This window comes from Mauremys mutica, chromosome 19 (genome assembly GCF_020497125.1).
Source record: "Mauremys mutica isolate MM-2020 ecotype Southern chromosome 19, ASM2049712v1, whole genome shotgun sequence".
Lineage (NCBI taxonomy): Eukaryota > Metazoa > Chordata > Testudines > Geoemydidae > Mauremys > Mauremys mutica.
Window position 1 is genome coordinate 26,166,516 of NC_059090.1, and position 25,914 is coordinate 26,192,429.

The window sequence follows — 25,914 nt, forward strand, 5'->3', positions numbered from 1 at the left end:
GGATCCAGGTAGGGGACAATGGAGGCCAGGGAGATCATGTGAAACTTCAACTTTTTGAGAGACTTGTTGAGGCGTCACAGGTCCAGAATGGATCTGAGGCCACCTTTTGCTTTTGGAATTAGAAAGTAGTGTGAGTAGGTCCCAAGGGATCTCCTCCACCAGCCCCATGCACAGGAGGTTCTCAACCTCCTGAACAAGGAGTTGCTTGTGAGAAGGGTCCCTGAAGAGAGATGGGGAGGAATGAGGGTGGGAGGGAAGGGTGACCGAAAATTGCATGGTGTAACTTTGAGACACTATGTCTAGCACCCAATGGTCTGCGGTGACTTGGGACCAGGCCGAACGGAAGGGACACAGATGGTTGAGGAATGAGCAGGGTGGATCCTGGACAGTGACTGGAGCATCGCTCTCAACCTCAACACGAGAGCTTCTGGCCCCCGGAATGTTTTGCCGGACCAGGTTGCATGGGTGATTGGGAGGAAGAAGGGTGACAGCGGCTGAAACTAGCATCTCTGTCCCTTCTTGCAGGTCCCTGGTGAGACTGCCCAGGCCTAGGTGGCGGGGGCGGCTGTAACTGCTTCCTCACAGGCTGCAGCATATGTATTCCCAGTGAATGAAGGGTGGCCCTGGTGTCCTTCAGCCCACGTAGCTTCGCATCATTCTGGTCCGAAAAGAGACTGTTCCCATCAAATGGGAGGTCTTGGATGGAGGTCTGCATTTCCTAGGAGAGATCAGCAGTCTGAAGCCAGGAGCTGCACCTCATCACCACCATCGATGCAACCACTCTGGCTGCTGAGTCCGCCACATCGCATGCCATCTGGAGGGAGCACCTGGTGACCACAGTGCCCTCCCTCCACCAGAGTGCCAAATTCTTGGGTCAAACCCTCCATAAGTTCAAGGAGTCCCTTCCACAGGGAGTCCCATAACTTGAAGTTGGAACAGCCCAAGGGGTCCTGATGGTTTGCCACCTGGAACTACAAACTGTCCGTCGAATAAATTTTCTCACAGATTCAACCGTTTAACCTCTTTATTCTTGAGAGTCAAACTGGTATGCCTCTCCTTGTCTCTTTCGTTAGCCGCAGAGACCACAAGCGAGCCTGGGAGAGGGTGGGTATACAAGTACTCAAACCCCTTGGCCGGGACTAAGTACTTCTTTTCGGCCCTCTTTGAAGCGGGAGGAATGAATTTGCCAGAGAGCATTGGCAATCTTAAGGATACCATCGTGAACCAGTAGTGCAACATGGGTTGAAGTGGAGCTGACAGAATGTTAAACAAGGTGTCCATCTGCTCAGCCATTTCCTCCACCTCCAGGGCCAAGTTCTCGACCACATGACTCAGCAGAGCCTGATATTTCTTGAAATTGTCCAGCGGGCTTGCCCTCGAGGGACCCGCAACTGCCTCCTCTGGCGACGAGGACGATGATTGCACCACCAGGGGAGGTTCCGGGGCATCTTCCCCCACGGGGGAGGAAGGCTTAGGGGTGAGTGCTGTTCCTTCTGCTTCAACCACCAGGCGTGCCCTCTGCACCAAGCCCGGTGCCGCCAGCTGCTGCTCCGAAGCAGCAGCTGATGAGTGGTAAGAAGGGGGCATCGCCACAACTGGCATTCCCCATGCGCCCCAATAATGCCACTGCACCAGCCACTGGCCGTGCTGCTAAGTTGGAAATGTCGACGTACCCTCAGGTGCCCACTTGCATGGGTGCAGACTAAGTGAGGGGCTGAACTGGGCTTCCGTGCAAGAGAATCCCCTTCCATTGACCACGGTGGGGCTGTTGACACCTGGGTCTGCTTGCCGGCCATTGCCGTCGGGGACCGGTGCCCGGAGCAAGGTGATCAGTGCCGGGGGGGACTGGAGAGGTGACGGGGAGCTCTCCCACAATGCAGGCGACCAGAACCTGTGCCTAGAGGATGATCTGTGGGAGGGGGAGCAGCATTGGTAGTACGGAGACTGGCATCTTGCTCTAGGCGATCTGCGTTGAGACAGCGGCAACCGTGAACATAGTGCTGGTGACCGAGGATGAGCCCCAGAGCATCCGGGCTGTGACTCTGGTGACCTGCGGTGCAGAGGTGGAGAGCACTGCTTTGTCTCAAGGAATCAGCGGCACTCCACTGCCCCAAGGGGTCTTAGCGGCTGGCTTGCCTTCGTAGGGAGCCTTTGCCAGTTCCGGGGGCACATGCTGCGTCGGCAGCATGGGCTGAGGCCTGTGCTTTCTCGGCGCCAGGGAAGCCTGTGAAGGCGTTGGTGCCGCCAGGATTTTTGGTCCCATGCTGCTCCTGGGAGTCGGTGGTGGGATCTTTCATGGGACTAAGAGCCCCGGTTAGGGGGACGGTGCAAGTGCACAGATCTGGAGTGGCCAGGAGGCATGAAGCGGGTCCTTTGCCCGATGGCCCATGGCCCTTTTTGCTTGGTGCCGGGGAGCCATGTTCTTTAGTCTTCGTTTTGGGCACCAGCAACAGGGAACAGTACCGGGGGTGCACTGTGCACTGAGGGAGAGGTACTCAGCGAGTCCTGGTGGGGCTGCACGGAGGCCGGAGGAAAGGTGGACTCCATGACGAGAGCCCATAACCAAATATCCCGCTCCTTTGTGTGCAGGGACGGAAGTTCTTACAAATTTGGCACTTGTCTCTAATGTGTCATTCCCCATAGCACTTGAGGCAGCTGCTATGGGGGTCACTTACAGGCATAGGCCTGTTGCAGACCATGCAGGGCTTAAACCCGGGAGACCGGGGCATGCACTGCCTGGGGCAAAGTCCCCGCTGGGACCCTAACTGCTAACTATTAACTACACTTAACTACTTAACACTAAGTGATATGAACAAAACTATTTACAAGGCCTTAAGGCTCGAAGACAGTAGATGAAAATCGCTAGACCTGGCAATGCAAGGGAAGGCGCACCAACCAACCACTACGGGCGGTAAGAAGGAACTGAGAGGGCGTAGGGTAGGCCGCACCTGATATACTGGTGCATGAGCGCGGCACTCAATAGGGTTCCACTGGCGACCCTACGGATACTGCTAAGGCAAAAATCTCCAACGACCATGCACGTGGGCGGGTGCACACCTAGAATGGAATCAACATGAGCAAGCACTCAAAGAAGAACTGCAGTTTGCATACAATTCTCTTCCTGAGCTTATGAATATGCAGCTAAGGCAGTTGCAGCACCCAATATGTGCATGATTAACTTAGTTGCACACTGAAAACTGAACTGAAATCATGCACAGCTGAGGTAAGGGCTTTTTAGGAAGCCTTGCCTCAACCTATGTGCACTTTGAATGGGGTTGAGGGAGGCCTCAGAGAGGAACTGAAGTCTTGGGAAGAGGAGACTTGAAAGCCTGGGAATCACTGAAATGGAACTCAAGTGTATTGCATAAAAAAGCAAATGCACCCTGTACATAGTTTTCCAAAGTAACCAGTATCAATTTACAAGGCTCCCAAGCCCTTACTCCAATCCCGTTCCAAAGGCACATCTTCTCCAAGCTTCCCTCAAATATTAAAGTAAGTCTAAAAGCAGATGGATGGTGCCAAGTGGGAGAATCAGAGGTTGAGTTATGACCCTATCTGTCCCCACCCTCAAGGTCAGAAGAGGCTGAGAGCAGGATGGTGAAAGACCATCACTTCATGCTCCAGCAACCGCAGCTAGGTGACAAGTGGCACTGATAGACAAAACCCATTCTCTGATGGAGGGAAGGACATCATGATCTTGAACTAACAAAAATCTATAACTCTTAAAAAAAGCTAATGATACTATTTAGGATTCTGATATTCCAGAGCCAGGAAACCGAAAAGCTGAAGTAATTATTAGTGTTTATCTTCCCATCCCTGAGGAACTGCTGCGCATTGTTACTTTAATGTAGTGTTTGTTTAGCTTTTCTTAGGGAGGAAAGAGTCTCCAGTTCATTTGGGAGGCCATGCACTCTTCTCTGTACTGTAAGGTCTTATGACTTTCAGTACAGTGCAACACAGACATCAGACTAAACCAATACGTGGCTATGTTAGTGTAAAAACTAATTTCAAGAGCTCTAAGTTACTGTCCAGAGGCAACCACCAATGAAATATTAACGCTGGTGAAGCATGAGAAAGAGCCCAACTACCAGGAAGATCTAGTAGATCATGTCATGGGCTAACTTGCTCCAAGTTTTTTTTAAGCAGCCTGAAGTACAGTGCCAAATACACTATTCCCCGCCATGTTGCTCAATATTAGTTATGTTTATTTAAAGGTAGCAATTCCATCAGCCAGGGGATGGGGGGAGGGGTTAAGCTTCTCATCCCCACCTTTCAGACTGCACACCTCTGCTCTTCCCTGTATCTTTGATCTCATTTCTTACTTCTTACCCTCTCCTCTCGTCTTCCGTCATGCTCATTTTCACACTTTTTTCCATGGTGGGCCCTCCATCAGGCTCCCACCCCTTTAAAATTCCTCCTCAAACCTCACATATTGTACAGAGCCCACAAACATGAGCCTACATTTACATTAAAACAAACAAAACATGCATCTTAAGATAGAGCCCTCTTCCATATTTCCCAATGTGTCTGATGCTCGCTGCCTACTCGAGCGTAACCCCCTTGAAGGAAGGGCTATGTCTGTATCTGGTACAGACTGAGCATGCTGACAGCACTTCGTAAAAAACAGCATCTAATGAAAATCACAGCAGTATCTGAACCTCAGAACCATTAATGATTTTATTCTCAACAGTCCTGTGAGGTATGGAAGTACCTCATTTTACAGGTGAGAAATGGAGGCACAGGGTAGATTAAGTGACTTGTGCAAGATCACACAGGGAATGTATGACTGAGCCAGGCATTGAATCCAGGATCTCAGCCCCCTGTCCAGTGCCTTATCCACTAGATCCTTCCTAGCATTGTGGTTTCCTCTTACCAGGGCTTGTAATCTAGCAGCATTAGGGGAACCTCTGGAATTACATTACTTTGCTGACAAAGATCTGATGTTATTTTGTTATCATACCATAAAAGGCATCTAATAATGGAAAAGGAGACTCCAATACAACAACAAAACCTTTCAAGAATCAAAACTATTCCTCCCACCCACATATGGCTTCAGCTAATAAGATCCTGCAGAGTGGATAAAGCTTGTGGAAGAAAAACATTCTCTCAGGTAAAACCCATAGAAGCAGAGTTGTTAAAAGTCTGATTTCATGCTGCCTTCTAAGGATCTGGGTCAACACACACCACTTCCACTCTAATTGCTTCTTCTCCAATTTCTTCTTAGTTTGCTATGGGATTACAGGTTTGTCAATTTAAGAATTTTAAAACCAACCTCTCAAAGGCCATAATACCTCCAAGAGAAATAGAAACTGTTCTATTTAGAACCCAAATCCCATGCTTCCCTTCTTAATGCTCTATAGACTGCTCACATGTGGATTACAGGAGTAAAACAAGAATAGAATCCTCAACAAGTTAAAGTCAAGCAATAGGCAGTCCCCTCTATTCAACACAAGTACACAATCATACCATCCTCGGAGCTTAAATGCCTCTGGACTATCTGGGTTCACCACGACCGTGCTCGAGGACAGAACAGAGAGACTCCGGCCACCGAAATCAGAAACTCTGGCTCCTTTGATGGCTACCACAGGTTGTCTAGAACCATCAAATCTTTCAGCCTGTGAAAACACAAAAAACATTAATGGCCTAATGTGGCAGCTCACCTCAGTTCATAATTCATAGATCATGACTAAAAACAGGCCAAAATTAGACCAAACTATCTAGCTGTATCTATGAGGTAGAGTATCTAAGCTAGGTCATTAAGCCTATTTTCAAAGGCTTAATGACCTATTAATCATTGTTTACAGGATTTTTGTATCCCCAATGGCCAATCTCAGAGAATGCAGGAAGTCCCCAAACCCTAGTGTCTGCGCATTTAACTGGAGAAAAATGGTTTGGAAAGGGAGAGTTGCTGCCCTGGATCAGAAGGGACTTAACCTGAGGGTGATCTCTCTCTAGACAGCAACATGCTGACAGGAAGACCTGAGTGGTCAGAGAAATGATTGCTTTAAGGAGATGCAAGCTACTTACTTTTTTTTTGTCCTCTAGCAAAACTGAGACTGCCTTATCTATTTTAGCTTCTGAGAAGCATAAATCTGGATATATTAAGCAAACATTTTTTCTTTTAATTCCATTTTCTCAGTTTAACTGAAACAAAATTCATTAAGATCAATGTCATCTAGGCACTTTCACAGAGACATCCTCAAAGAGAAGAGAACCCCATACCCTTCAGGACCTCTGTTTAGAGATTAAGAAGTTTCTAGAACCTAGAGCCCTCAGACAAGGGACAACTCCCAGGAAGTCGTGTTGTCATCACGTTGTGGTGGGTGAACACAAGGGGAGAAGCTGAAAGATTGAGACTAGAGTTGGCAATGGTGTTGGTCACATCCACCATACTCAAAGAGACCGTGAACCATTCTTTCACATACTCATCCTTGGGGGTGGATAACAGGGTGGGATTTTTTTGTGTTTGTTTTTTACTATTGTAAAAAAATTAAATCAGATTTTTTAATTTAAATCAAATACAGGTTTATTCTTAAAAATAAAACCTATTTAAAATTAAATTTAAAACAGACACCCTATGTTAAAATCAATTTAAATCATTTAAATTAAATATAAAAAATAATAAGCAGGCATGTTTGCTGGCAAGTTTTAAAGAAAGTCGAACAATTGAACTGGTGGAAGTCACTGACTTAGCACCAGGAACTAGGTGAACGTGGTGCTGGTGACCGAGGATGAGCCCCAGAGCATCCAGGCTGCGACTCTGGCGACCTGCAGTGCAGAGGTGGAGAGCACTGCTTTGTCTCAAGGGATTGGCAACACTCCACTGCCCCAAGGGGTCTTAGCGGCTGGCTTGCCTTCGGGGGGAGCCTTTGCCAGTTTCGGGGGCATATGCTGCTGTTTAGGCTTTTGACAACAGTAACCTCTTTTGCAGGTGCGGAGGGAATATCTTCTTCATATCAGTTTGTTCAATTAGTTTAGTTCAATGACTAGTTCATTAAAAGTTAAGAAACCAGTTTGTGAGTTGAAAAAGCAGGAAAACTTGCTTTCTTCTTCCAATCTATGAATAAAAATTAAGTGCAAGAAGACAAGGGTGTTGGAGCCTTCCCAAAAGTAGGTGGGTAGGTGGGACGGGGGCCCCGCCCCCACCTCCCTTCCTGGAGTGGGGGCGAAAGCAGCCACCTGCCCGTGTCCCCACCCCGGGCAGGTGGAGAGACCCAGGATCACCACAGCTGCTGTGCAACTCTCCTTGACCCGGCTCCGGCCAGGGCCTCGGAGCCACAGCCCGGCCATGATAAGAGGTGCGTGGGCAGCCACGGCCGACCCTCCACCTACCTGTGATGAGGGGGCCCTGCCGAGAGCAGCCCCCTGCCCATGACCCACCTCCTGGGCCCTCCACCCAGGGCAGGTGGAGGGTCCATGGCTCCCCAAGCTGCCCTCCCAGCTCTTACCATGGCGGGGCAGCGGCTCCAAGGCCTCCCACCCGAGCCAGAGCCACATGGGCAGCTGTGGTGAGCCGGAGTGGAGTTGCAAACCCTCCACCTCTACCCTTCCCTGGGCCAGGAGGGGAACCCGAGGGATGGTGGGCTGGGAGCTGCTCTAATCTCCGCCGCACCACAGACAGGTTGAGTGTCTGCACGGCTCCTGCAACTGGCCAGGCTCCAAGCTGGTCTGGTCAGGGGGTGGAGCCTTGGGGGGAAGAGGAAGGGAATGGGGCGGGGTCCGCCCTGGCAAAAATTGGAAGGGCTTTCGCTCTCCTGGCCCCCCGCCCGGTTCCAGTACCACTGCAAGAGAATGAAATCTTCTAGTTCCAAAATCTTGAAGGGCATGGTGACCAGAAAGAATCACTTCAGTTCACTAGCTACAGATAAATGCTTATCACAATCAATATGAACCACCAGGGGGAAGGGACACACATTAGACTAGGGAAAAAACAGGTTAAAGACCATTTAGATAATTAGCTGGATTCAAATTAACAAGACTTGATTAAATTCACCCTAGGGTACTTAAAGAACTAGCTAAAGCTAAACTAGCTTCAAGAACTCATGGAAGATGGGTGAGGTCCTAGGGGACTGGACAAGAGGAAATACAGTACCTATCCGTGTTCCCTCTAATTTTTCCCACCCATGTGCAGAATGAATTTTATGTGCACCAATATGGAGGTGATGCGTGACACATCACCTTCATATTGGTGCTCATATCAAAATTCATGTGGTGGGGGTTGGGCCGAGGGGTTCAGAGCATGGAAGGGGGCTTAGGGCTGGGGTGCAGGTGGTGAGGGATTTGGTTCTCCGGGGTTACGGAGGGGAGAGAGGACTTCCCCCGCAGCAGCGCCTGGGCTGGGAGCGAGAGGCGCCTCTCCCAGCCCTGGGAGCTCTGAGGCTAGGGCTGCAGGATAGGTGCCCCTCCCCCAGCCCCAGTAGGTCTTGGCCTGGGGAAGGCCGTGCCAGCTGAGGGCCACCCCGGCTGCGCCTAGGTCTGGGCTGCTCCAGGGTCAGGCCAGGATGCCCCAGCTGGGTCCGGGTCGCTCCAGGGTCAGGCTGGGCTGCTCTGGCTGGCCCAGTCCACCCTCCTCCGGCAGTGCCTAGGGCGCCCCTACTCCAGCAGGTCCCCGAGTGGGTTCCTTGAGCACCTGCACGGCACTAAATAGGCTACTGCGCAGCTGCACAGCTTATAAGGAACTTAGGTACTTATCTTTAAAAAGGGGAACAAAGAGGGCCAGGAAATTATAGGCCAGTCAGCCTAATTTCAATACTTGGAAACACATAGAAACAAAATTATTAAAACAATCTGTATCCCTGGAGGACAATACGGTGATAAGAAATTGCCAGTGTGGATTTCTCGAGAACAAATCATGCCAAATCAACCTATTTATCTTCTTTGACAGGACTGCTGGCCTAGTGGATAGGAGGAAGTAGTAGGTCTGATCTTTATTTTACTAAGGATTTTGACAGTCCTACATGACATTTTCATGAACAAATTAGGGAAATACGGTCTAGATGAAATCACTAAAAGGTGGGTGCATAACTGGTTGAAAGACCATACTCAAAGAGTAAAAACAATGAGGAGTCCTTGTGGCACCTTAGAGACTAACAAATTTATTTGGGCTCCTCATTGTTTTTACTGATACAGACTAACACGGCTACCCCTCTGAAACCTGTCATCACTCAAAGAGTAGGTATCAATGGTTTGCCGTCAAACTGAGAGGACGTATCTACTGAGGTCCTGCAGAAATCTGTCCTGAGTCTGGTACCATTGAATCTTTTCATTCATGACTTGGATAATGGAGTGGAGAGTATGCTTACAAAATTAAAATAGGCTTATAAATATTGAGGTCCCTTCCAGCTCTACATTTATATGATTCTATAATTCTTCCTTTATTTAATAAATCATTTTTAAATAGAAAACATGCTTTGATAAGCTTTTTTTCTTATGTATCTAGCACACACAATATTTTTAACTAATAAAAAATTAAAATGATGCACATTTTTAATTGAAATTGAATTTCCATCCAACATAGCTTTACAGAAAGCACAAGTAAAAAAAAAATTAATCTAGTAAAGAAATACATCGTTCACCAGCAATAGTAATAAAAAAATATAAAAATATAAGAATCTGAATAAATGTAACAAACTATAGAACTGTGTATTGGTAAAGTATCTTCCTGGGTAACAAAAAGAAGCACAAAATTTAGAGTAGAGGCTATATTTACTTACAAATTAACATGCTATAATTGTTACCAACCAATGAGAATCAACTTTTTTATGACAATAACTCAAAAGTATAAATGCAAAACACAACTAAGATTGATAATTTAAACTAAGATTTCCTGCTTGCTGATTTAAATCATGATTAAAATTGATGATTTAAAATCAATCCACGCCACCAACCCCAATATTCAGCCATGCAAAAAAATTGCAGTACAAGACAAGGATTGAAGACAGTGAGTGCTTATGTTCAAGAGATCCTGCCAGATCACACAGGTCACAGATCTCTGCCTGCAGCAGCAGACTGGCCATTCACTACCCATATTGTGCCCCTCTCCTCCCTCTCAGCTTGCTCACCCTCTCCAGTCTGTGGCAGAAAACAGTTTCAATTCATAATGTTTATAGCTGTATAAAAGGGCTATTTGCATGAAGTTAACATTTAGCTCTTCTGTGGTACCTTCCATCAGAGAAGCTGTGTGACTTATGAACATCTAGCCTCAAAGAATCCTTGTCAGGTGGATCAGAATAATACCCATTTTACATACAGGAAACTGGGGCACAGATCAACAAGAGCCTACCACATCACTAGAAAACAACAAAGTGACTTGTTCAAGGCCACATCAGACATTTATGGCAATGCTCAAAATTGAGCTCATGTCCCCCAAATCCCAGTTCAAATATATTCATTGGCTGTTTATTCCTGCTAGCTTTTTGAGGTTGACTCCTCCTCACAACCCTACAAGCACTGGTTTTAGTCAGGGTTCCAGGGACCCTGCTCTACAAATAAACCTTAACCCTGCTGGATACCTTTGGTCACAGAGCTCTTCCTTGATCAATTAGCAACTCACCTGGAGCTAATGCTGACACTGGCTTCCTGAATCAGAAGCCTGTTTATCTTCAGACCCTGACAGCCATGATGCACAGTGTTGCTCAAACTACACCAGATCAGCCAAAGTATAAAGTTATTTTGGAGAAAGACTAACAGTGTCAGAACAGAGTGAAGCCAAAATAAATCTTCCACCCTCAATACTGAGATGCTTCCCCTCCCTTAGCCCAGGACTATTACCTGCCTCAGGTGACATACCATACCCAGTCTTCTTTTTATATATCTGAAAGCTCAGAACAGGTAACAGGGTACTTACCTCATCTCCCCACAGAGTAGCTGTCACCATCTTCCCAGATGTATCCATCAAATGCACATTCCTCTTGGACACCTCTCTATTACTAGATTTCACTGTAATTTTAGAGATGTCTTCATAGCTCTTACAGATTCCAATTATGTCTGAAAAATAGGCATAATTCAGTCAGAATTACTTGAAGGTCATGGCTGGGGCAGATGAGCAAAAACTGCATGGGAAGAACTCACACATAGGTAGCATCAGATTACATCTTGTGAGATTCTAAATCACTATTAAAATTCTTAAAGTCTAAAACCTGGGAACCCTGTATATTAAAGTAGAAAGGCCGTTAGTGAAAGAAAAATCCATTACATCTTTGCAATACTATTTTGTTCATGAATTTAGCGTTCAAGAAAGTAAGGGACTCACTGTACCACGTAGATTAAGATTTTGTGCAATCTTCTCTCCTACCACTTTATAAAATGGAATTTATTCTCACCTTGCAGCACCACTTTCTGTTCCAGTATGAGGCTCCCTTGAGCAAGGGATTGTAAAGTGGCTATTATGCAGACAAGCATCTGCTAGGAACTCTGATGAGGACCCCAAAGTCATTTTCATTTGGCAACCCAAACCATGTTTGGGCACTTTACAAGTGATAAACTCGTGCAACGTCTCCTCTAATCTCTATATTGCTTTGAACTTGGACATCCATCTCTAAAGCTCCTAGCAGCGAGACGAGCAAAAGTAACTACCTCAGGCGTTTCTAGGGGGTACTCACCACTGCAGTATCTGAGTGTCAATGTCTAACAGAGAACGTATCAATCGCATAGCACTATAGGTTTCTTCATCTGCTCCTCAAGTATTTGGTACAAGATGACTAATTTTAAGCCTCATGGCTCCCCATCTTGCGATACAGACTCACCGACAATTGAGTCTTTGCATGTGTTCTCCAAGTCAGAGATGGGCACAAACTCAAACTGAACCGAAGGAAGGTGCTGAGCATCCTCACAGGGTACAACAGAAGTCTCATTATGGAATGTGATCTCATAGTCATTTTTCACAGCTGTGTACTGCTTGTTAGCTGTCTTCAGATGACCTTTGGTGAAGTAATACACCTACAGGAGACGGAGAAGTGATGAAACATAGGATACATCTGCACTGAAATGCTGCAAATGGCTTACGTTCACATTAAACAACCCTATTTTGTTTATAAAATAAATGATACTGTACCTTGTTCAATTCAATGAGGGGAAAGAACTTGTCCACTTGATCATTGAAAGCAGTAGCTCTAATTTCACCCTGCAGGAAAATGCAAAAGCCAGTTAGAACTAAAATTCAGCACACAAAATCTTTCCAATATAAAAGTGGCACCATTTCTACAGATGCGGAATGCTCTGTAGGGGTCGCTCCAGGCACGGAAGAAACAAACACATTTTCCATACATATTTATAGTTATAACTAGGATGATAAATCCTTTGCTTGACCATCTGATTTCATCTCCATGTTTTAACAACCCCATATAAGAAACTCCAGAAAGAATGAGATATAGTGGTGAGTGCAGTATGCCATCACGTTGTAGTAAAGAAGTGCGGCTCTGAACAGATATGCCCAAACCTTGCATTAATTGTGTCATTTTACAGATTAGGCAATACCTCATTATAGATATGATATAGCATTTAGCTTCACAAATTAGAGGATGACATCACATCTGATCAGTACAGCAATGTGTGTTGTGACAAGCTCTTCCCTGAGTGACAATTAATGGCAGAGCTAGAATTCCACTTGTTAAGATATTTATGCAATAGAAATATTACAAATTAAAATAAAAACTGTCAGTCAAAATGCTGATAGCATACAGAAGTGAAATAAAAGACTGATGAAGATATGTCAAATTATGAACCACACATTTGGTACTAAAAATAATCTCATACAAACAAACAAGCTGCTGTGTAACAAAATAGTTTAAATCAAGAGACTTGGGTAACAAGCCTCAACAGCAGATTTAGATCAACCAGACTTCACTCCTCAAAACAAACCAGAAATGGAATTTCGCTGTATTGCATTTTTATACATTCTGATTTCCCAATTAAAATGAGTTTCTATTTCGAAATGCTCTTTTAAATTCCGTGTCTTATTCCTTGTATTACGGATATGAAGTCCTAGCAACAGCAATGGGATTCATCTGCCAATCTAATGGGGAGTGCCACAAACCAGAGATATTGTCTGCCTGCATAGATACCAGATTCTGATGCCACCATCATTTTTGGCCACATACCACGTTAGACTGGGTTAACAAAAGAGGCAAACAACTGTATTTAGGGTGTCATTTTAGATAGCTGTAAAAACTCTGAGCAAATCAATGTGGGACTGTCAAGTACATTAACACCTCAGAGAATGCAATTCTCTATAACAAATCTGCCAACGATTTCCTTTGTTCTATCTTCTCTCATTTACATAAAGACATCTCAAGAACTCCTCTGCTCCTATCTAGGTACTTCTATGGCTCCCATCACTGTAGTATCTTGGATCCCACCACAGAACTTACACTTTCATCAACCAGCTCTATAGAGAACAGCTTTCCTTCACCACGGGAGTTGCTCCATGTGCGAACCTGGCCTTTTTGGGTAACACGAGCGCAAATGGTCCATCTGGAAACAAGACAGTAAGAATTAGTACTCCAGTGTCCTTTTATAGAACGGAGTGGAGTCTTACAAATTTCACAGACTTTCAGTTCTTAAGATGTTAATTCAGAACCTAGGATACTCCACTGTATCTCAGTGATTCTACTTGTCTGTGTAAAGGGTACACTGTCTACACCATTAAAACAGAAATTATAGAGAAGCAACAACATTTAAGAAAACAAAGTCACTTTTAAGGCATATAGCGTGATAAAGTACCAAACAATTCTCCTGGAAGCAACCCTCTAATCCTTCACGCTTCTATATTAAGCATTCCCAGTACAGCAATATGCCTGTACTGAAAGGCCATATATTAGAACCTCGCAGGAGTCCAATTTTCGGGTTCAAACAGTTGATAAAATATGGGGTAAAGTGCATCAGTTTGTATAATTTAACTACTGATGTTCCCAAAATACTTATATCCACATTCTCTTAAAACTGGACATCATTTCTCCTGAAGCCAGGACGAATACGTTTATGGCAGAGCAGATCAATAGGCTACCAAAAGGAAATCTTTGGTAGAACATGTCAATTGATTTTCAGGCAATATACCATAGTAACAGGTCAAGGTCAGCAGAGCCCACAGACTCTGGAACTAACTTTACAAGGTGATCCAGAGCCTAATCTCAGATTATCAGAGTTCCTAGCACATGGGGTAATCAAAAAATACCTTTAGTACCAGCTGTGTTGAGGTAACTGACACTGTGTCCAAGAGAAATTAAAGCATTTTTGGCAGATTTAAAAGACTGTTTCTTCTGAGAAAGCAGAAATTTATTCTCAGCATCATTCCTTCATTTATGCATTATTCTTTGAACCTCACTGGCAGAGTAACTCACTTGGATTGGTATGGGTTCAGACTGGCAATTGGTACCACTTTGGACTGTGATCCACCAGGGGTGCTCAAGAAGCTAGTACCACCTGCTTTACCAAACTGCTTTGAGGGGCCATGGTACTTAGTAGTAGTGGGGCCTAAAAAAACAAGCATAAATTCAGTTATATAGAACTCAAACAAAATGATCTTGCACTTTCGTTTTCTATGTATAGACAAAGATTAATTTCAAGTGGCAGTGCCAAGCCAGGCACCACTCAATCTGCGATGGAAGTTTTCTCACTAGGCTACAGGAAGATGATGCACATAAGCAAGTAGAAGAAAGTGCATGTAGGCATTTATCAGTCTCCAGTCACCAGGGTACAGAGGCACAGAACAGTATGTTTTTAAATAAGTTATTCAGTTTTAAAGCATTTCTACTCTTGAGTCACAAACTGTACCTAGTCTGTCACTGCAAACTGTTTCAGAAGAGAAATGCTTCAGTCTTTTATGACTATTAAACAGTAAATGAACTAAGAATGGCAGCTATGGGCAAGTCTCCAAGGATGTTCAGTTAGAATCATCAGCTAAGTCCACGGACAAACCAGCACCAATAAGATATAGCAAGTTTAGCTTCAGTCCTGCATCTCCTTGGAGAACTCAAACACACAGTTACTAAGCCTATTTATGCTCCTATAAATGTAGAACAAACAAATACGCTTAAGTAAGGTAAGGGGTAAAGAAAGGTAGGACTCATTTTCACTTTTGTCTTAGTAAGCAGGCTTCAAAATTCTCGTATCTATTTCAAAATGCTTCTCAAACAGTGCAATTTGGCCAAAAAAGTCTAAGACAGGTCTCAAATCTTACTCATAGCTCAGACTTGGATTGAAACCTTTTTGCTTGAAAAATAAATCTGCAGCTAGACAGACAACTTATATGCCAATTTAAAGCCCTCACAAAAAACTAGTATTTATAGAAGCAGTTTCAATTGAATCTCATCCCTATAACACTTAACCATTCTGCTTCAATGGCTTAGCACGGACATACCCTTTCAATCAGTTTGGAACCAGAATCTGTTCAGTTGTCTAGAGGGCACAATGTAGTTTCAACTAAGGGCATGTCTTCACTAGCATTGTTAAAGCACTGCCACGGCAGCGCTTTAATGTGCCTGTGTAGTCATGGCACCAGCGCTGGGAGAGCTTTCTCCAAGTAGTAAAAAAAAAAAAAAAAAAAAAAAAAACCTCCACAAGGGGAACAGCTCCCAGTGCTGGTGCACTGTCTACACTGCCACTTTACAGCGCTGAAACTTGCAGCACTCAGGGGGGTGTTTTTTCACACCCCTGCGCGAGAAAGTTGCAGCGCTATAAAGTGGCAGTGTAGACAAGGTCTAAACCAAAAGACATCAATCAGCAAGAATGTGTAACATATGCCACTTCCCAAATGAAGTCCAGAATTTTTACCAAGTTTCTTTCATGTGTTTTAAGATGGACTCATCATTCTTCCCTCAGAGAAGGGTTCAAATATTTTAAAGGCAGTAGTCCCTTTTCACTGTGGAAAAAGATTCCAAAGATTCGAGGACAGCATTCTCTCAGGGACAATAAGCGAATAAAGAGTCATTTACTGTTCGTCTGTTGCTATATACTTTTCATTTCCTGGTTTAGAACTTCTTGCCTGCTCTTTCCTAGGCACTTTGAAGAGGTGCCCTGAAGCTGCCTTCATTCTCTGCTGTTATAGGATTCTCTAGCTGGGTTGACTTTCCAGTCCTAAACAAATTCAGACTCATAATTCAATTCAGTATTGCGAGCCAATAGTTAGACATGCTGAATGAGAAGTGTCTTACCTACTGCTGAATTTCCATTCTGCTGCTGTGGTTTGCTGTGTGTTGGGCTGGCTGCTGGAGCTGAGGAACGTTGCTGCTGGTGCCCCTGTCCTGTTAATCAGAGGAGAAAAGACTACTTCTAGTGCAATGGACTGGAGATCAGAGTAATTAAAATTGCCTTAGGGTGCCTTTCTGAGATGTAACCTTGTTTTCACAAGAGCCCCATAGCACATAACACCCTCTAACATTCAAGTGTGTTACAAGACAATAGCAAGGCACCCTGAGACTATGTCTACACTATGGGCATTAGAGCAGCACAGCCATGGTGCCATAGATATGCTGCTGTAGTGCAGGTGCGTCCTACAGCAATGGCAGGGTTTTTTCCCCCATCACTACAGAAACTCCAAAATCCCAAGCGATGGTAGCTAGGTGGATGGAAGCATTCTTCCATCAGCTGAGCTGCACTCAACTTGGAGGTTAACATCACTATAGCTATGGTGTTCAGGGGGTGTGAACTTTTTCCCACACCCCTGAGCACCATGGCTATATTGACCTAACTTTTAAATGTAGACCAAGCCTGAGAAATGCCACAGCATATATGGATCTCAACCAGATCTCTCACAGCAACTGCTTTATGGGGGACCCAAGTAATTAAAAACTGCCTTTAGGATGCCTGTCACAGGGACTGGCCCTCTGTGGATTCAGGCACCCAGCCTCCCTGTGACAGGCTCCACTGAAAAGAATGAGCAAACCCAGATCTACCTATGGATGGTTAATTGGATAAACAGCTGGGCAGCAGTTAATTACCATATATACTCGCTCATTAGCCTATTTGTTTATAAGCTGACGCCCCCCCGAGATGGTTAGGTAAAAACAGCAAAATAGCAAAAAAATATGACCCTTTCATAAGCCGACCCTATATTTCAGGGGTTGGCAACCTTTGGCTCCCGGGCCGTCAGCGGGTCGGGATGTTTTGTTTACCTGGAGCGTTCACAGACATGGAGCCACTCAGCTCCCAGTGGCTGTGGTTTGTCGTAACCAAAAACATTCGGCTTATGAATGGATATATAAGGAACACCTGGGCCTCGGCTTATGCGCCTCAGTCAGGAGCCCAGAACCGAGAGGATGCTCCTGGGGAGCTCGATAGGAAAGCTACTCCCAGTGATGTGTTCCTGGAGAGCAGAAGCTCCGAGAGAGGAACCAGCCACGGAACACAGAGAACGCTCCAGAGGAGAAAGACTACAAAGCTCTTCAGGCAGGCAGGCAGGCATGGGAGAAACCCTGAGTTAGCACGGGAAAGACTGCACAGCTCCTGGCAGAAGAGAAGCCCTGGGTCTTAAAGCAGGTGGTGGCTTGTTTACATAGCATGTTTGGTGATTGATTAAATAAACTAGATCCCTGGAGGGGCATTGTTCACTGTATGCAAGCATCTGAACTTAGGGAAAGCTCACTAAGGGAAAATGAGGCAGACACATACCCATGGTGTCACAATGGGATGTAATCTTGTTTCCACAAGAGCTTCATGGCATAGAATACCCACTAACAGTCAAATGTGTTACAAGACAACAGCAAACCATTCTGAGAAGAGCCATAGCATATGGTGATCTCAACCAGATCTCTTTTCACAAGCAACCACTTTCTATTACTACTTAAAAGAATTCAGGGTTGACAATTATTTAAAGGGATCTCTCAAAACTGGGTGACTGGGAAACAAAATGGCAGATGAAAAGGGCAACAAAAATGATGAGGGGTATGGAATGGCTTCCGTATGAGGAGAGATTAATAAGACTGGGACTTTTCAGCTTGGAAAAGAGACGGCTAAGGGGAGATATGATTGAAGTCTATAAAATCATGACTGGTGTAGAGAAAGTAGATAAGGAAGTGTTGTTTACTGCTTCTCATAACACAAGAACTAGGGGTCATCAAATGAAATTAATAGGCAGCAGGTTTAAAACAAATAAAAGGAAGTATTTCTTCACACAACGCACAGTCAACCTGTGGAACTCCTTGCCTGGGGATGTTGTGAAGGCCAAGACCGTAACAGGGCTCGAAAAAGAACTAGATCAGTTCATGGAGGATAGGTCCATCAATGACTATTAGCCAGGATGGGCAGGGATGGTGTCCCTAACCTCTGTTTGCCAGAAGCTGGGAATGGGCGACAGGGGATGGATCACTTGATGATTACCTGTTTTGTTCATTCCCTTTGGGGCACCTGGCACTGGCCACTGTCAGAAGACAGAATACTGGGTTAGATGGACCTTTGGTCTGATCCAGTGTGGCCGTTCAGCAGTAGGGTCTGCACCACTACACAACGTAAGGGCTAAAATATAACAATTTAATAAAACTCCTTAAAATGCAGAAAAAAAGGTGCTGTGTGAAGGTAAATTGAGACTCAACACTAATTATAAAGAAATCTATGAGATACACCTTAGTGTCACCATATTTTCCAAATTAAAAAATATGGAGACCTTAAATGAAGGATGATGGGCTCCACATTATAGCAACCACCACAGTCAAGTCTGAATCCATTGCTGACCAACCTGAGCCACAGTGCTGGGATTCACAGGAAGTCAGGTGGATCATCACAGCACCTGATCACCTTAGAGACAGCTGTCAGTATATTGACAATGGCCACTTGAGAGCACCCTAAAAAAGGGACTGACTCTACATTACAGAAAACTAGTCTATGTATGTGTCTTAACTTCAAAAAAAAAAGGGGGGGGTGTTCAGTCAATTTAAAACAGTGAAAACACGGCAACTTGGCCTTTAACTCAGGTTAGCAGCTTGAAGTTCAACTCCAGACTCCCCAATAGGCTTAACAGTTAGGGTGGCTTAACCGTAAAACTAATACTTATCGGTTAACCGTTTAATATTTGACATCCTTAGCCCACACTATGAAAAAATGTGAGACCCTCTAATCTGCAGAATGTATCAGTGCACTGGCCTTGCTCCTGAACCTTTAACACTGCTCTGACTATATTCGACCAAATGCCAGCAGCTTTAGTGATCTGACTAGCTGTAAATTCAAATAAGAAACACAAGAGGCAAAAATCCTCCAGTAATTTTAACAATGCAAGAACAGCTCAGTCTGTGTTGATTGATTTGTAATAGGAACAGAACTTTTATGTAAATTTAAAACCTAAACCAGACTACAGAAAATAATTTCAAAACTTGCACATTCAGAATAATCTGCAACTGAAAATGCATTTTAGAAATATTTGAAATGACAAGCTGCTTCTAAGCAACAGTAAAGAATAATGACAACTCTGAAACAGACACCTAGCTAACAAGAAATATACTATTGCATCAGACAAGCAATTGGGAAGAAAATCACACATGCACATAAAACGGTCTGTTCAGTAAATTTTCAGAAGACACTAGTCTAGAGCTACGATTAACCACAACATTTACAATTGGGATTAACTTTGTGGCTGTCACAAGAACAAGCTCTTGTTGTTTAGTGCATGCATTTCTCCCCCAAAAGTAACAATGGAAGTAACAGTGATAGAAAAAGATGGTTCTACACAGCAGCATTAAGTAGGATTTCTGCTCGATTTCTGGTCAGCCTGGCAGTTTACCTGTCAGTGTTATCCTGCTACTCTACATTCTTTTCCCAGATCAGAAGGTGGAGACAGCAACAATGAAAATGGATTATACTGTTACCTGACAGGTTTCAGAGTGGTAGCCGTGTTAGTCTGTAACAGCAAAAAGAACGAGGAGAGAGACCCCCAGTAGAATAAATTTTTCCTTCCAAAAAGGTCCAGCGACTTAGCGTCCTTTGACTTGGGAGCAGGCCCTTGTTGGCCCTGTCTTTCCTTGGCGTTCACCGTGTCCACCACAAGCATGGGGCAGGGTGGGTAAAAAGGTATTCATGACCCCTGGTGGGGACAAAGTACTTTCTTTCTACCCCCTTAGCTGTGGGAGGGATAGAGGCCGGGGTTTGCCAGAAAGACTTGGCATTGTTCTGAATGGTTTTATTCGCCGGGGGGGGGGGGGGGCGACCCTGGAAGGCCCCTCCCTAGAATGTTCACCATAGGGTCCTCCTCCTCCAGAACCTCCTCAATTTGGAGGTTCATATTGAGGGCTACGCGCCTCAATAGTTCTTGAAGGACCCTAAAGTCCATCGGGGTTGGACCAGACATTGACGTGCCAGCCACAGCCTCCACTGGAAGGACCAGTGCAGAGACAGTCTCCCGATCAGGCATGGGTGGTTCCTCTTGGGTGCCTGGGGTAGCCCTTACCACGGGCACTGGCTCAGCAGGTTTGTCCAGGTCCGGAGTGGGGTGGCTGAGGGTCGCCTCGGGGGGCTGGGTGCTCAATCCTGATGGTGGCCGGGCAACTCGGGTGGTGCCCTGGGCCTGGTGATATGCCCAGGGGGTCCAAAATTGCCACTGCGCGGGCTGCTAGTTGGGTGTTGTGGGATCTTGGACGAGGCTCCCCGGGCCTGACTGGGGAATATCCGAGAACCCTGAAGCTCTCTCCGACCTGCCGGAAGGGGACCAAGATTGCGACAGCCAAGGAGGAGCGGTGCACGAGTGAAGCAAAGGGGGCACCAAGTCCCTTGGTAGGAGCAGGTCATGCAGGGATCGGTGCCGGGAGGCTGATCGCAACCGCGACCGGTGCCATGATGAAGAGTGGTGCCGGGCAGTAGAGCGGCACTGTGATGGCGACTGGTGCCACTCCGGAGAGCGGTGCCGGGCCATGGGCCGGTGTTGTGGTGACAGTCAATGCAGGGATCGGAGTTCCACACTGCGTCAGTCCAAATGGTGCCATGAGGTCGCCGATCATGACCTGGATCTCGAGCGGGACCATGATCCAGCAGTCGATAGTGACCTCGAGCGGGAACGGCTTCAAGGATCGGGACTGCGAGACCAGCACCATGAGTCTAACTGGTGCCGTGAGTCAGACCGGTACTTGTGACGGTGCCGGGACTCAGAACAATGGCGGGACTCCAAGCAGCGTGGAGATGCTGGTCTGAGGGCTGCCATTCCGAACATTGCTGGTTTACCCTTGGACAGTACCGGGACTCGGGCTGGGGCCGGTGCTGGGGCCAGAGGCACCGGAGCCGTCATTTCGATGAGCCCTCTGGCGGCCTCGAAGGTGTCCGGTGTGGAAGGTAATGTGATCTCTTCCACTTGCACTGTCCCTTGTGCAGGGCTGGGATGAGCAGATCTGGGCCTGGCAGCCTTGTCCTGCTTAGAGGCCTGGTTAGAGTCTTGCTCAGTCAGGACCGGAACAACTGCTTCAGCCCTAACAGAGGGTCCTTCCAAGGCTTGCTTCTTCCCAGCAACCGGGGAATGGGAACAGTGCCGAGGCGAGCGTTTTTGGGGCCCAGGAGATCGCCGGTCCCAAGATGAGCACGGGATTTTCTGCAGTGCCGAAGACGGTACTGCAGGAGGGGCACTCCGCACTGAAGCCTCGGGCCCGCGTCTTGAGAGGGCTGCAAAGCAGACTCCATGAGGAGTTGCTTGAGTCGAATCTCCCTCTCTTTTCACGTCCGGGGCTTGAACGCCTTACAGATTCTACACTTGTCTGCCTCATGGCGCTCCCCCAGACACCTGAGACAGGAATCATGGGGGTTGCCCATAGGCATGGGCTTGTTGCAAGGCTTGTAGTCCTGGGACAGCATGTCCCAGAGCCCCGCAAGGCAGTCGTTGATGGAACTGCCCTCAACTACTAAACTACGCTTAATACTATAGGAAACACTTAACACTAACTAATAACAATTAATCGACAATTAAGATAAGAGAAGCTAGGGATAAGTGGAGCACTTGATGAGACAAGAGACCACTGTTCCAACAACCATCACGGGCAGTAAGAAGGAACTGAAGGGGGGTCGGGCCAGCAAGGTCTTATATAGAACACCATATCAGCACTACTTCAGGGGGCTCCCCAGCCGGCCCGACGGGATAGCTGCTAGGGAAAAAGTTTCCGACATCCGTGCATGCAGTGCGTGCACACACCTAACTGGAATTGATATGAGCAATCACTCGAAGAAGAAAATGGGTGTTGCCATACCAACTCTAAGGAGACTAATCAATTAAGGTGGGCTATTATCAGTAGGAGAGAAAAAACTTTTTAGTGATAATCAGGATGGCCCATTTCAAACACCTGACAAGAAGGTGTGAGTAACAGGAGAGGAAAAATTAGCATGGGAAAATAGTTTTTACTTTGTGTAATGACCCATCCACTCCCAGTCTTTATTCAAGCCTAATTTAATGGTGTCCAATTTGCAAATTAATTCCAATTCTGCAGTTTCTTGTTACTACTAGTACTACTGCAGAATTGGAATTAACTTGCAAACTGGACACCATTAAATTAGGCTTGAATAAAGACTGGGAGTGGATGGGTCATTACATACATCTGAAGAAGTGAGGGTTTTTACCCACGAAAGCTTATGCCCAAATAAATCTGTTAGTCTTTAAGGTGCCACCGGACTCCTTGTTGTTTTTGTGGACACAGACTAACAAGGCTATCCCCTGATACTTGACATATTTCTTAACATGTGGTGCCCAGAACTGGACACAGTACTCTAAAGGCCTCACCATTGCTGAGCAGAGTGGGACAATTACCTCCCATGTCTTACACACAACACTCTTATTAATACACCACAGAATGTTATTAGCCCTTTTTCGCAACTCCATCACATTGCTGACTCATTCAATTTGTGATCCACTATGCCCCCAGATCCTTTTCAGCAGTACTACCAGATAGCCAGTTATTTCCCATTTTGTAGTTGTGCATTTAGTTTTTTCTTCCTAAGGGCATGGCTACACTTGCAGATGTAGAGCGCTTTGAGTTAAACCCGCCTTCGTAGACCACAGTAGGGAAAGCGCTGTACTCTGTCCACACTGACAGCGCACTGGCGTGGCCACATTAGCAGCTCTTGCAACAGCCACAGAGAGCACTGCATTGTGGTAGCTATCCCAGCATGCAAGTGGCTGCAACGTGCTTTTCAAATGGGGTGGGTGAAGTGGAGTATGACAAGGAGTGTGTTGTGCGTATGTGGGGGAAGAGTGGGCTTTTGGGGGGCTGAGAGCCTGTCAGCATGCTGTCTTATAAGTTCAGACAGCAGCACACACACCCCTCCTCTCTCTCACATACACGGCATTCCACAGTAATGGTTGCTTTGGGTATGTCTACACTACGAAATTAGGTTGATTTTTAGAAATCGATTTTATACAGTTGATTGCGTATGTCCACATTAAGTGCATTAAGTCGGCGGAGTGCGTCCTCACTTCCGTGGCTAGCATCAACTTACAAAGTGGTGCACTGTGGGTAGCTATCCCACAGTTCCCGCAGTCTCCGCTGCGCATTGGAATTCTGGGTTAAGCTCCCAATGCCTGATGGGGCAAAAACATTGTCACAGGTGGTTTTGGGTACATGTCGTCATTCCCCTCCCTCCGTGAAAGGAACATCACACAATCGTTTTGCGCCTTTCTTCCGTGCAGACACCATACCACGGCAAGCATGGAGCCCGCTCAGCTCACCGTCACCGCTGCTGTTCTGAGCATTGTAAACACCTTGCGCATTATCCTGGAGTATATGCAGAACCGGGCTAAGAGACGCCAGCATGAGGAGGATTTTGATGAGGACACAGACATTCCTGAAAGCACGGGCTGTGGCAACTGGGACATCATGGCGGCAGTGGGGCTGGTTGATGCAGTGGAATGCCAATTCTGGGCCAGGCAAACAAGCACAGACTGGTGGGACCGCATAGTGTTGCAGGTATGGGATGATTCACAGTGCTGCAAAATTTTTGCACGCGTAAGGCCACTTTCCTCACCGAGGTGGAGAACCAGGAGCACTCTAGCCATGGAGTCACATCACTCTACGTGCCTTGCCAGTGTGGACGGGTAGTGAGCTAGTGCACCCATAACTCGCAAGTGCAGCTAAGCCCCAAGTGAAGTACTATGCACTTATGTTTACTGAATTTCATCTTGTTGAATTCAGGAAAGTTCTCCAATTTGTTGAGGTCTTTTTGAATTCTTATTCCGTCTTCCAATCTCTCCCAGGTTGATGTCATCTACAAATTTTATAAGCATGCTCTCCCTCCATTACCAAAGTCATTAATGAAAATATTGGCTAGTACTGAACCCAGGACAAACCCCCTGTGGGACCCCACCAGATACTTCTAGTTTGATAGGGGACCACTGGTAACTACTCTCTGTGTATGGTCTCTCAGCCTGTTGTGCCCACCTTATAGCAATTTCATCTAAACCACATTTCCCAACTTTGTTTATGAGAATGGCATGTGGAACTGTCAAAAGCCTTACTAAAATCAAGATATATCATATCTACTGATAGGCCAGTAACCCTATCAAGTAAGAGATTAGGTTAATCTGGCATACTATGTTCTTGACAAATACATGCTGGCTATTATTTATAATCTTGTTGTCCTCTAAGTGCTTAATTGATTGTTTAATAATATGTTTCAATATCTTCAGTATCAGGTATCAAAGTTAGGCTGACGGTCTATAATTCCCCTAAGTACTCCTTGTTCCCCTTTTTAAAGAGAGGTAAAGTTTGCCTTTCTACAATCCAATCGGACCTGACCTGTCCTCCATGAGTTCACACAGATAATTGCTAATGGTTCCAAGATTGCTTCAGCTAGTTCCCTAAGTATCTCAGGATGAATTTCATCAGGCCCTGATTACTTAAATATATCCAATTTGTCAAAATATTTTTTAATCTGTTCTTTCCATATTTTGGCTTACATTTCTTCACCCTTTGCTAATATAAGTTGCGTTGAGCATCTGGTCACCATTAACCTTTTTAGTGAAGAGTGAAGCATTAAATACCTAAGCCTTCTTGAGGTTTTCTGTTATTACTTCTCCTTCCCCACTAAGTAGAGGCCAACACTTTTTTTTTCTTGCTCCTAATATAATTTAAAGATCCTCTTTGTATTGCTTTTTATGTTTCTTGGTAGGTGTATCTCATTTTGTGCCTTAGCCTTTCAGATGTTGTCCTTACATGCTTGTGCTAGTCTTTTATACTCCTCCTTAGCAATTTGTCCATGTCTCCACTTTTTGTAAAATTCCTTTCAGATTTTCAGGTCATTAAAGAGCTCTTGATAGAGCCATATTGACACACTTATTAGTCTTCCTATCTTTCCTTTCTATCAGAATAGTTTGTAGTTATGCCTTTAATATCATCTCCTTGAGAACCTGCCAGCTCTCTTGAACTTTTCCCGAGACATTCTTCCCAGGGGACCTTACCTGCCAGTTCTCTGAGTTTGTTAAAGTCTGCTTTTTTGATGTCTGTGATGGGTGGACTAGGTCCAGAGGCCCCACCTCACCCCGTCCCAGAGAAGAGCAGAGGAGAAGTCCTCTAGGCAGCCTAGAGTGGCTGCAGGGGAAGAAGCCAATCAGAGGGACTAGGAAGGCCATATCAAAAGAAGCAGCAGAAAAAGCAGAGCAGTCAGTTACTTCCTGGAGCTGGAAGAGGGAAGAGCAGGTTCCTGGCTGGCTGGAAGAGCAGCAGGACAACAGACAGCTCAGTGTGGGCAAGACTGAGCCCAGGGAAGGTTGCCGAAGACTGAGGGAGCTAAGAAGGAGATCCTGGCAGGCTGCAGGGGCCAAGCAAAGACTGAGCCCAGAACCTAGCCAGACCAAGCGAGGGTACCGTGATGGGCCCTGTTGGACTGTTACAGAGGGCAGCGTCTCCAGGGAGGAAGCCTTGGCAGAAGGTAAAGACAATATATCCCAGAAGGGGTTTGTTTGTTCTGTTCCACCTACAGACAGTGTGAGAGGCTCAGCTGGAAGCCTGAGTCACTGAAGACCCGCCA

The 25,914-nt window shown here is 45.8% G+C and overlaps 1 protein-coding gene across 3 annotated transcripts in view; it reads right to left on the reverse strand.

Annotated features, from left to right (window-relative positions):
* Positions 1 to 25,914, reverse strand: part of RPA1 (replication protein A1) — a 44,098-nt gene that overhangs the window by 11,730 nt on the left and 6,454 nt on the right. For all 3 annotated transcript variants that reach the window (XM_044993576.1, XM_044993575.1, XM_044993578.1), the window contains exons 6-12: positions 16,149 to 16,238; positions 14,337 to 14,469; positions 13,368 to 13,470; positions 12,053 to 12,121; positions 11,745 to 11,937; positions 10,847 to 10,986; positions 5,467 to 5,615 (exon numbers count right to left, since the gene is read on the reverse strand). In XM_044993576.1, the coding sequence (XP_044849511.1) occupies positions 5,467 to 5,615; positions 10,847 to 10,986; positions 11,745 to 11,937; positions 12,053 to 12,121; positions 13,368 to 13,470; positions 14,337 to 14,469; positions 16,149 to 16,238 (877 nt within the window). The remainder of the gene's footprint in view (positions 1 to 5,466; positions 5,616 to 10,846; positions 10,987 to 11,744; positions 11,938 to 12,052; positions 12,122 to 13,367; positions 13,471 to 14,336; positions 14,470 to 16,148; positions 16,239 to 25,914) is intronic.